This window comes from Salmo trutta, unplaced genomic scaffold (assembly GCF_901001165.1).
Source record: "Salmo trutta unplaced genomic scaffold, fSalTru1.1, whole genome shotgun sequence".
NCBI classification, from domain to species: domain Eukaryota; kingdom Metazoa; phylum Chordata; class Actinopteri; order Salmoniformes; family Salmonidae; genus Salmo; species Salmo trutta.
Genome location: NW_021822911.1, coordinates 9,749,679 through 9,761,770, shown reverse-complemented (window position 1 = coordinate 9,761,770; position 12,092 = coordinate 9,749,679). Strand labels below are relative to the sequence as shown.

General features: G+C 40.8%; 2 protein-coding genes across 2 annotated transcripts in view; one reads left to right on the top strand and one right to left on the bottom strand.

Moving 5' to 3' along the window:
* LOC115186454 (zinc finger protein 271-like) overlaps window positions 1-12,092 on the bottom strand; it is a gene marked incomplete at its 3' end in the record, with an annotated part of 264,983 nt that overhangs the window by 30,424 nt on the left and 222,467 nt on the right. The window lies entirely within an intron of this gene.
* Window positions 4,947-5,738, top strand: LOC115186795 (zinc finger protein 180-like; the record flags this gene model as incomplete). The annotated part of the gene is made up of 1 exon (XM_029746287.1): window positions 4,947-5,738. A coding segment is annotated over one exon (792 nt), but the record flags the coding sequence as incomplete, so codon positions are not given.

Here is a 12,092-nt window from a genome sequence, read left to right as displayed (position 1 = left end):
CGTTCGATGATATCAAATTTCTAGCTGCAGACTATTCTAGCTGCAGACTATTAATTAATATCAAAGACTTATTATGTCGGTATCGATAGTCTAAAGTTTAACCACGTGGTATGGTCAAAGTTCAGGAGAGGGATGCATGGTCAAACCTATTGGCCAACTCGTAATGGAGTGGAGGCCTGGTCTAAAGAAAGTAACCCTGGGTGGGGGTTTTATTCGGAATGACAGAAAAAGGCTGTCTCATGACGCCAGGTCTTGTCTGTGTCCCTGGGGGTGTGCCGATGACTGAGTTAAGCTTTAAACAGAAATACAATTCTATCACATTAACATCAGTACATAGCCTCTCAACATATTCCAAATAGCTTTAATCTTATTAAATCATTGTATACAACCATTTAGATGCAAGTCCCGTAGCTGAGGCTATTATATAAACCTTAGTATGGTAATATGGCACTATTGTCTCCAATGAGTATCACAAAATTGTACCAAGCGGACCAGTTCGTAGCTGGATTCTTCACCGATCTTTTATACCTTCTCCAGAACATAAATGTCGTTCGGTTCCCCAATTCTGTGAGTTGGAAGAATTTCCTTTGTCTCTCTATGAAACCCCTCTCTGTCTCAAAACTGGGCCATGCGGCAGGACATTCTCCTTTAGAATTTTACGACCCCTCTCACCACAGAAGTATAGAGGTTGGGGGATGGTGCATAGAAAAGGCCTGGTGCAGAGGGAGGGGGTTCAACTGTGTTCTCTGTACCCAGAGAGAGGGCAACGTCATGACATACCACCCTGGTGGTTTGGATCTTGTTTATCCTGCAAGTTACAAATCAACATAAAATCATGACCACGTGATGTCCTGTTGGTAGATCATCTTAGCTAGCTCTCCCAATCAACACTTGTGATTGCTTTTTGCCTCGCTTTATGTCTCTCTAATGTTAATATGCCTTGTATACTGTTGTTTAGGGTAGTTATCATTGTTTTATTTTACTGCGGAGCCCCTCGTCCCACTCAACATGCCTCAGAGAGCTCTTTTGTCCCACCTCCCACACATGCGGTGACCTCTGTGGTGGTTAATTTCTTTACTATCAAATGAGGAGAGACAATCTTCACACAAGTCAGAGTTATACTTAAACTAAATCTTTAATAATAAGAGCTTTGCAATAGCAATGACTTATCAACGATTCACCATTTTCTAATGATCTGTTGAGAGTGGCAAAACAAAAGTACAAAGATCTTTTATAGCCAAGATACACCCCTTTCAACCTACATGACGAACAACAGATACATAGAATGGTCACAAGGTTAAGATTTGTATGAAAGATATCTATACTACATAGCAGACAGCATCTGCTGTGTCAACAGTTTTCATTGTATAGACCAGTGTCTGGCCCACCTACTCCAAACTGGAGCCGTCTCTTCCTGGTACGGTATAGAACAGAACCACTAACTCATGTTCTCTGGAATGCTCTTTAGGTTTTATCACCCAAAGACATCGTAAATCACCTCTGTCAGTGTTATCTCATAGAGGCCCATCCTCAGTAGAACACACACAATAATTAACAGAATACTCTATTCTGTCGAATAAAACAACCATTATAATGCAATACAAGCATTATAACATAATCTTGCAATTTCCCTGACACCTCACCTAGCATAACTGTTGCCTCCAGAGATGCAACCTATCTAATCGTCACTCAATGCCTAGGTTTACCTCCACTGTACCCGCACCCTACCATACCCCTGTCTGTACATTATGCCTTGAATCTATCCTACCACGCCCAGAAATCTGCTCCTTTTATTCTCTGTTCCCAACGCACTAGACGACCAGTTCTGATATCCTTTAGCCGTACCCTCATCCTACTCCTCTGTTCCTCGGGTGATGTAGACGTTATCCCAGGCCCTGTGTGTCCCCAGGCACTCTCATTTGTTGACTTCTGTAACCGTAAAAGCCTTGGTTTTATGCATGTTAACATCAGAAGCCTCCTTCCTAAGTTTGTTTTACTCACTGCTTTAGCACACTCCACCAATCTTGATGTCCTTGCCGTGTCTGAATCCTGGCTTTGGAAGGCCACCAAAAATTCTGACATTTCCATCCCAAACTACAACATTTTCCATCAAGATGGAACTGCCAAAGGGGGAGGAGTTGCAATCTACTGCAGAGATGGCCTTAAAGTTCTATCATACTTTCCAGGTCTAAGCCCAAACAGTTCGAGCTTCTAGTAAAAAAATGAATCTCTCCAGAAATAAGTCTCTCACTGTTGCCGCCTGTTATAGACCCCCCTCAGCTCCCAGCTGCCCTGGACACCATATGTGAATTGATTTCCCCCATCTATCTTTAGAGTTCGTTCTGTTAGGTGACCTAAACTGGGATGCCTGGTTGTTCTTTAAAAGTAATTTCCTCACCACCTTAAATAAGCATGCCCCTTTCAAAAATTGTAAAACTAAGAACAGATATAGCCCTTGGTTCACTCCAGACCTGACTGCCCTCGACCAGCACAAAAACATCCTGTGGCGTACTGCACTAACATTGAATAATCCCCGCGATATGCAACTTTTCAGAGAAGTCGGGAACCAATACACACAGTCAGTTAGGAAAACAAAAGCTAGCTTTTTCAAACAGAAATTTGCATCCTGTAGCTCTAACTCCAAAAGGTTTTGGGACACTGTAAAGTCCATGGAGAATAAGAGCACCTCCTCCCAGCTGCCCACTGCACTGAGGATAGGAAACACTGTCACCACCGATAAATCCATGATAATCGAGAATTTCAATAAGCATTTCTCTACAGCTGGCCATGCTTTTATCCTGACTACCCCAACCCCGGCCAACAGCTCCCCACCCCCCATAGCTACTTGCCCAAGCCTCCCCAGCTTCTCCTTCACCCAAATCCAGATAGCTGATGTTCTGAAAGAGTTGCAAAACCTGGACCCGTACAAATCAGCTGGGCTAAACAATCTGGACACTCTCTTTCTAAAGTTATCCGCCGCCATTGTGGCAACCCCTATTACTAGTCTGTTCAACCTCTCTTTCGTTTTGTCCGAGATTCCTAAAGATTGGAAAGCTTCCGCGGTCATCCCCCTCTTCAAAGGGGGTGACACTCTAGACCCAAACTGTTACAGACCTATATCCATCCTGCCCTGCCTTTCTAAAGTCTTCGAAAGCCAAGTTTACTAACAGATCACTGGCCATTTCGAATCCCACCGTACCTTCTCCGCTGTGCAATCCAGTTTCCAAGCTGGTCACGGGTGCACCTCAGCCACGCTCAAGGTACTAAATGATATCATAACCGCCATCGATAGACAGTACTGTGCAGCCGTCTTCATCAACCTGGCCAAGGCTTTCGACTCTGTCAATCACCGTATTCTTATCAGCAGACTCAACAGCCTTGGTTTCTCAAATGACTGACTCGCCTGGTTTACCAACTGCTTCTCAGACAGAGTTCAGTGTGTTCCTTGATGGACAGGCTATTGTACAACACACAGAGCTATTTTCCTTTATTTGTTGTTAGGTGAAGTTATGGGTCCTACAGTAGGTCTATGTTGTTGTTAGGTGAAGTTATGGGTCCTACAGTAGGTCTATGTTGTTGTTAGGTGAAGTTATGGGTCCTACAGTAGGTCTATGTTATTGTTATGGGTCCTACAGTAGGTCAATGTTGTTAGGTGAAGTTATGGGTCCTACAGTAGGTCTATGTTATTGTTAGGTGAAGTTATGGGTCCTACAGTAGGGCTATGTTATTGTTAGGTGAAGTTATGGGTCCTACAGTAGGTCTATGTTGTTAGGTGAAGTTATGGGATCTACAGTAGGTCTATGTTGTTGTTGTTAGGTGAAGTTATGGGTCCTACAGTAGGTCTATGTTATTGTTATGGGTCCTACAGTAGGTCAATGTTGTTAGGTGAAGTTATGGGTCCTACAGTAGGTCTATGTTATTGTTATGGGTCCTAGAGTAGGTCTATGTTATTGTTATGGGTCCTACAGTAGGTCTATGTTATTGTTATGGGTCCTACAGTAGGTCTATGTTATTGTTATGGGTCCTACAGTAGGTCTATGTTATTGTTATGGGTCCTAGAGGACACTATGTATGTCATGCAACAACAACCAAAGTGCTTCTTCGTTCATTACATAGGTATATTTGTTGTTAGGTGAAGTTATGGGCCAATTTGGCAAACAGTGTGCAAACCCTCATTGTCAGGCTGATGGAAAAGCCAAAGAGCATTTTACTGGTTGAAGTGTTTTTTAAGTACAAAGCGTTTGATTTGCAATGATGACACTAACATTATCTTAAGCAGGACATTCAAACGAGCCTTACAATTATAATCTAAAGTAGTGTGAAATGTACTCATAAGCTACCTGTAAATGGAAGTTACTCCCCTGAGGTTTCCCATATTCACATTCAGAATACATGGTGAAAAGCTAAAATCTTTGCTCACCATTTTTGCTCCTGGCAGATATACTACATCCATAACTATCGGTTTCCTCATTAGCAAGGAGGAGTTTCTACAACCAAATTGCATGTGCATCGCCCTCGTGCCGCAATTTTATTAAACACAGAAAGGGGCCTATATTGGAGACCAAAGGTCGTCTGGCACACTGCTTAGAGTTTCAACAACATGAGTAACTCATTTATCGTCTTAGATGTTACTACTAATGTGAAAACAAGACAAAATATGACTGTTCTTGCTCATTTTAAGACAAATGTCAAATAATCATTACATTCATTACAGACGTCAATTGTTGTACAACATCATGGCTACGCTGTTGGCATCACTTTTTTACAGTGGATTTCCGCTGTTGTGGGCTTTTAACCATCTGTCTGACTTTGTTGTTCACACAGGAGTGAGACGGACCTACCGTGGGTCCTCTGGGGAGCCTCAACAACCTCGTGATGCTGACAAGGCAGAGAAGAGTCTCTCCACATTAGCACACCTCAAGAAACACCAGCAGAGATCCACAGGGAAGAAACCTTACTGCTGCTCTGACTGTGGGAAAAGATTCACCACCTCATCAGGCATGAAAATTCATCAGAGAATCCACACAGGAGAGAAACCTTATAGCTGTGGTCAATGTGGGAAGAGTTTTGATACATCTAGCCATCTTATTGTACACCAAAGAACACACACAGGAGAGAAACCGTATAGCTGTACTCAATGTGGGAAGAGCTTTAGTCATTCAAACAGCCTGATATCACACCAGAGAACACACACAGGAGAGAAATCTTATAGCTGTGATGAATGTGGGAATAGTTTTACAACATCGCGTATACTGACTCTTCACCAGAGAATACACACAGGAGAGAAACCTTATAGCTGTACTCAATGTGGGAGGAGTTTTACTCAATCACCCAGCCTGATATCACACCAGAGAACACACACAGGAGAGAAACCTTTTAACTGTGCTCAATGTGGGAAGAGTTTTACTAGGTCAACCGGCCTGATATCACACCAGAGAACACACACAGGAGAGAAACCTTATAGCTTTGATGAATGTGGGAAGAGTTTTGTTTTATCTAACAGTCTGACTAAACACCGGAGAACACACACAGGAGAGACACCTTATAGCTGTGATGAATGTGGGAAGAGTTTTGTTACATCTAACAGTCTGACTAAACACCGGAGAACACACACAGGAGAGAAACCATATAGCTGTGTTCAATGTGGGAAGAGCTTTACTGAGTCTAGCTGTCTGACTAAACACCAGAGAAAACACACAGGAGAGAAGCCTTTTAGCTGTAATCAATGTGGGAAGAGTTTTACTCAGTCAACCAGCCTGATATCACACCAGAGAAAACACACACAGGAGAGAAATCTTATAGCTGTGCTCAATGTGGGAAAGTGTTTTACTACGTCTAGCAAGCGGACTACACACCATATAACACATACAGGAGAAACCTCAGCTGTGATCAGTGTGACCAGAGATAATCTGATAAAATACCTCAATCAATGAATTCATGTCAAATGTTTTAACATTGTAGAAGGAGTATTTAATGATGTCACAATGTAGAATGTTTTAATATTGTAGTAGGAGTAATTTAATGATGTCACAATGTAGAACCCTAAACGTTTGTCCCCTGTTCTATTGATTTCAACATGATATGGATATTAGCCTCAGGGGGAAAATCCAGGCTCTGAATTGGAAGAGTTACTATTTATGAGATTTAACAAAAAGTGACTAACAAAAATAGAGTTGTGTTACACTTACCATGTTGGTGACCCACTTGAATCAAAATGTATCTGGCTGTTTTCTACAAATTGTCCTCTAACCAGGGATGTACACATTATTCCCAGATTCCGTGTGGTTTTTGAGCTGTTAGTTTAACAGGACGTGCAACCTCATCTCCCTCCTCTCGGCACAATTGATTTTAGTGATGAGTTATGACAAATAAGTGTTGTGTTCCTTTGTTTAGCGACCCCTAAATGTATCACTCCAAAATGTAGCTGACTGTCTTTGGCAGGTTGTCCTCTAACCAGTGAGGTAAAATATATCTCCCATTTCCATGTGTTTTTTTAGTTGTGTTAGTTTCAACATCCCGTACAACCTGATTTCCCCCCTAATCGATATCAGTGATTTATTGCTACTTGTCAAAACAACAGCGTTTTTGGTGCTTGTACAGTTTATAAGTTGCTTGTTTTAAATAATACAAGTAATATGATTATTGTGGCAGATGTTTGTGTAAGCAGTGTGGCCCATTTTATGTTTAGGTTTTCAATATATCACAAACTGTTTCTGCATATTGGTTATTGATTTGTACATGTTAAAACTGTGTTTTGACATTGGGGCTATCCCACCGAGAAAAATGTAATTGAAAATACTTTGAAAAAAGGACTATGCAACCAAATATTTATTTATGCAACCAACTGACAATTTTTGGTACAATTATATTGACATTGTTGCCCTGCTATTAGAATATCAGGGTTCATTCTCAGATGTGCCAACCCAAATGTACTAGAGCATGACATTGGAGACTGGGCCCCGATCCAACAACATGCCTATCTAGTGAACCCTGAAAAGAGAGAGAAGCTCTGTAGTGAGGTGGAAAGTTACTACGGATATTGCAGGAGTTTCCTCTTGAAATCAGACATGTCTGTGGTAAGGACAACTTGGTTGCTGATTGTGGGCAGTTAAAAAGTTTTGCGTTAGCCAGTGTGTTGCCATTGATTACAATTTATTTTGACTGGTTTTCCGTATTGGAGATGAGTTTTATCTCTTATTCTTTTCCGTATTTTTCGTTCCAAGGGGACCAGAGTTCTAGAAGCTAGTGGGGAAAAAAATATAAAAAATTTGTTCCAGAAGCTAGTGAGTTTTAGGAAGAGGAGAGTTCTAGAAGCTAGTGGGTTTTAGGAAGACCAGAGTTCTAGAAGCTAGTGAGTTTTAGGAAGACAAGGTTTTTTTCTTGTTTTTAATTGTTGACAGCCAGTAGACACCATGTTTATATTGGTGAAGGTGAAGCATTGTAGTTGATTATAATGTGAAATTGAAGTTGTTTTCTGTTGGTGGTAAGCAAACTTTTAAGGTGTTAGTCTTTGGTTTTTCCATTTTGTTTTGAGGTTGGACTTTAGCACGTCTAGCTCGTTAGCACGTCTAGCTCGTTAGCACGTCTAGCTCGTTAGCACGTCTAGCTCGTTAGCACGTCTAGCTCGTTAGCACGTCTAGCTCGTTAGCACGTCTAGCTCGTTAGCACGTCTAGCTCGTTAGCACGTAGGACGCACTGATTGGTGTCACCTCGTTAGTCAGTATGTGTTACACCTGTGCTGGCTTGTCCATCTCGTTAGTGGGAAGGTGTTTCACCTGAGCTGGTCCAGGTTCTATTTAAGAGTGTCTGGCCCAGTGCTCCAGTTGTCTTGATACATGTGGAGAGTCAACACCTTTAGTTGCTCCACCTTTTTGGTTTGCTTCCTGTCTTTAAGTTTGGTGTGGGATTTTCTTTTGTTTGCCTCTTCTTGGGCAGATATAGTGGGTCTCATGGGGTGATTGGTAGAAAGAACAGATGACTCTTGGTTGACCAAGATGTATTTTAGTTGGGGACAGTACTAGAACATGATTTTGGGGCTCCAGAGTGGCACAGCGGACACTGCATCTCAGTGCTTGAGGCGTCACTACAGACACCCTGGTTCAAATCTAGGCTGTATCACAACCGGCCGTGATTGGGAGTCCCATAGAGTTCCATAGGGCGGCGCACAATTGGCCCAGCGGCGTACAGGGTCGGCAGTCATTGTAAATAAGAATTTGTTCTTAACTGACTTGCCTAGTTAAATAAAGGTTACATTTAAATACATTTTTAAAAAGTGTTTCATGACAAACCATTTTTTACAAATCCGTCAAGGCACCAACTTTGAGAAGGGTTTAAAACAAAGGTTTCAAACCAATTCATGAATGTAACTGAATCTAGGTATGTCTTGCCTTTAATGTAAGGGCATGAAAAACAACTGGCTGAATATTATACAATGACTTATCAACAGCTCTAACAATTTGACCCCCACAGGAAATCTACACTGGCAGTTATAGAATATACTATAAAGCCTAGAAACCTGGTTAAACTATCATTATGACATCATGGATGAATTCTAGAATATACTATATAGCCTAGAAACCTGGTTAAACCATCATTATGACATCATGGATGAATTCTAGAATATACTATATATCCTAGAAACCTGGTTAAACTATCATTATGACATCATGGATGAATTCTAGAATATACTATATATCCTAGAAACCTGGTTAAACTATCATTATGACATCATGGATGAATTCTAGAATATACTATATAGCCTAGAAACCTGGTTAAACTATCATTATTTGAAAATAAGGGAGAGCCTCTCGGAGCTCAGATGCAAAAATGTAATATCCAACGTTTCGACAGCCAAGCTGTCTTCATCAGGGTATGGTCACAAACACTGCGAGATGACTCGTTTATATAGTGTCAAAAGACACACAGGTGTCTGTAATCATGGCCAAGTGTGGCCTAATATCATTGGTTCATTCTCAAATATAAAAATGGCATACAAAGAACAGCATACAAAAGAACAAATGGATAGCATACGATCGTAGATTCATTTTAGACTACACAAGCTAACAAACAATTACAATGGCAAAGTCACAATAATCACGAGAATGGCTTAACCTGTCTGGGGCAGGGGGCAGTATTTTGACATCTGGATGAAAAGCGTGCCGTAGTAAACTGCCTACTATTCAGGCCCAGAAGGTAGGATATGCATATTATTAGTAGATTCAGATAGAAAATACTCTGAAGTTTCTAAAACTGTTTGAATGATGGCTATGAGTATAACAGAACTCATTTGGCAGGCAATCTGATGCTTGTTGTCTTTTCAAGTCATTGCTATCTAACACACAGTGACTTAGGGTTCATTTTGCACTTCCTAAGGCTTCCACTAGATGTCAACAGTCTTTAGAAAGTTGTTCGAGCCTTCTATGGTGAACAGAGAGCAAACAAAGGAAGTTGGAAGTTGTTGACTCAGGAGTGGACATGAATTCAGTGGTGCGCATTCACGTGAGAGGTAGCTGTGTTCCATAACATTTTTCAAGACATTGGAATCGTCCGAATGGAATATTATTGAAGTTTTATGTTAAAAAGGCCCTAAAGATTGATGCTATACAACGTTTGACATGTTTCTACGAACGTAAATAGAACTGTTTTTGACTTTTTGGCGTGAAATGTTCTGCGCGCTTCCTACATTTGGAGTAGCTTACTGAACGCGCAAACAACAAGGAGGTATTTGGACATAAATTATGGACTTTATCGAACAAAACAACATTTATTGTGGACCTGGGATTCCTGGAAGTGCCTTCTGATGAAGATCATCAAAGGTAAGTGAATATTTATAATGTCATTTATAATTTTAGATGAGTCCAAAATGTATCTGTATTGCTGGTTTGGTTTTGTGAGCGCCGTACTCAGATTATTGCAAAGTGTGATTTCCCCGTGAAGCTTTTTTGAAATCTGTCACAGCGGTTGCGTAAAGGAGATGTTTACCTATAATTCTTTGAAACACAGTTTAATATTTTATCAACGTTTATGATGAGTATTTTTGTAAATTGTTGTGCTCATTCACCGGAAGTTTTGGAGGCAAAATATTTTCTGAACATCACGCGCCAATGTAAAATGGGGGTTTTGGATATAAATATGAACTTTATCGAACAAAACATACATGTATTGTGTAACATGAAGTCCTTGGAGTGTCATCTGATGAAGATCATCAAAGGTTAGTGCTTAATTTTAGCTGTATTTCTGGTTTTTGTGATGTCTTTCCTTGCTAGGAAAATTGCTGTGTGGCTTTTCTTGTTTAGGTGGTGTCCTAACATAATCTAATCTTTTTGCTTTCACCGTAAAGTATTTTTGAAATCGGATACTGTGGTTGGATTAACAAGAAGTTTATCTTTAAAATGGTGTAAAATAGTTGTATGTTTGAGAAATTTGAATCATGAGATTTTTGCTGTTTTGAATTTGCCTCCCTGCTATTTCACTGGCTGTTGGGAGTGTGACCCGCAGGTGGGACGCTAGCGTCCCACATACCCCAGAGAAGTTAAGATCAAAGTCTATGTTGAGACCGAAGGGTGCAAGGGTCTTTAAGGTAAAGATCCAGGCAGTCTCTCGTTTTAACAATAAATTATCAAGGTCACCACATGTTCGATGCCAATATAACGCAGAGACGAAATCAAGTGGTTTGCTTCCAAAAAAGTGGGCTGCATCATGGATAGCCAGTCTTTGTATTCATAGCGTAGTGAATTCAGGTAGTAGCCCTGAGCTTAACTCAAACCTGGGTCCAGCGACTGTCAAGCCAACACCTTTTAACTGTTACACCAAGATGTCTGAACTTCATGACGAGGTCTCTAGGTGTTGGGTTACGGTTTCTACAATAGCTTTCTCTATGAATTTGAGAGTGGTTACATTTCTCCAGCCCCCATCCCTCAGCTGTTTACCAAACCAAGCCTCTGAGCAGCCATTTTGTTGCTGTTTAAAAAAATAAAAAACTCTCAACCCAGGAATCTGCAGTTCAAACAATAACAAATCTGTCATTCCACCACTGTTTTGGTAATAAGATGATTATGGGGTTGGAGAAATGTAACTACAGACAGACAGACCTATGGATACAAGGACTGACCATCCATGATATCAACATTATAGTTTTAACCATGTTGAGGCTATACAGTGTTGATTTACATTGTTTCTAGACATTGGAGTAAAAAAATATTATTTGGGGATCTGATTGGGGTACAACAGTTGAACTAAGCTCATGAGGCATGTGTTATATTCTTCAAGAATCAATGGCAATAAATAACTAATATAAAAGTCAGAATATGGATGTAGCTATTGCAGATTTCCGCTTTAACACCACACATCAGTTCAACAACTGCAGAGTTTGTGCCTCTGTATTTAAGACAGTACTTACTAGTGTTAATCAGGGAACGGTTTCTCAAAACCATCTTATGGCTAATTTCATCGTTAGAACCATTGGACGCCTTAAGATGCGTTTGGGAAATCGGGCCCAGATGTCCAGTTTCCACCTCCTTTCTCGATGTAACAGTCATCTCCTCCTCATCCTCTTTCACTCCATAAACTGCATCCTCCTCTTCTTTTACTGTAACATCCTCCTCCTCTTTCACTCTGAACGCGTCTTTTTCTTCTTTCACAGTAATGGCCTCACCCTCTACTTCTTGTTTTACTGTGATGTTCTCTTCTTTAGCAGGAGAGTAGCTCAGTGGCCGCATGGTCGGGAATGTTAGCTAGCTAGGCTAATGCTAACTTAACCAGCCCGCTGGATGAATAATAACAACAACACCGTAAATATGAAGTTAAATCGGATAACTAACTAGACGACAGAAGTGGGTTTAAAACACAGTGGCTAATATACACGAAAGCGTCTAAAGAGCTTTATTGGTTCGGCTATTTTGTCTAGCAAACTACCGAGGAGGCTTAATAACTGTTACTGCTGTTGAAAGAAGAGTTCTGTCCACTAGATTATACGTCACACCAACAGCATCGCCTTAAATTCCCAGACCGCCATCTGCTGACTGGAGTGGGTAACGCAGTTCAGTAAAATGTACATTTTATTTTCAGACAACAAGTTAAAGTGTAGGAAGCAT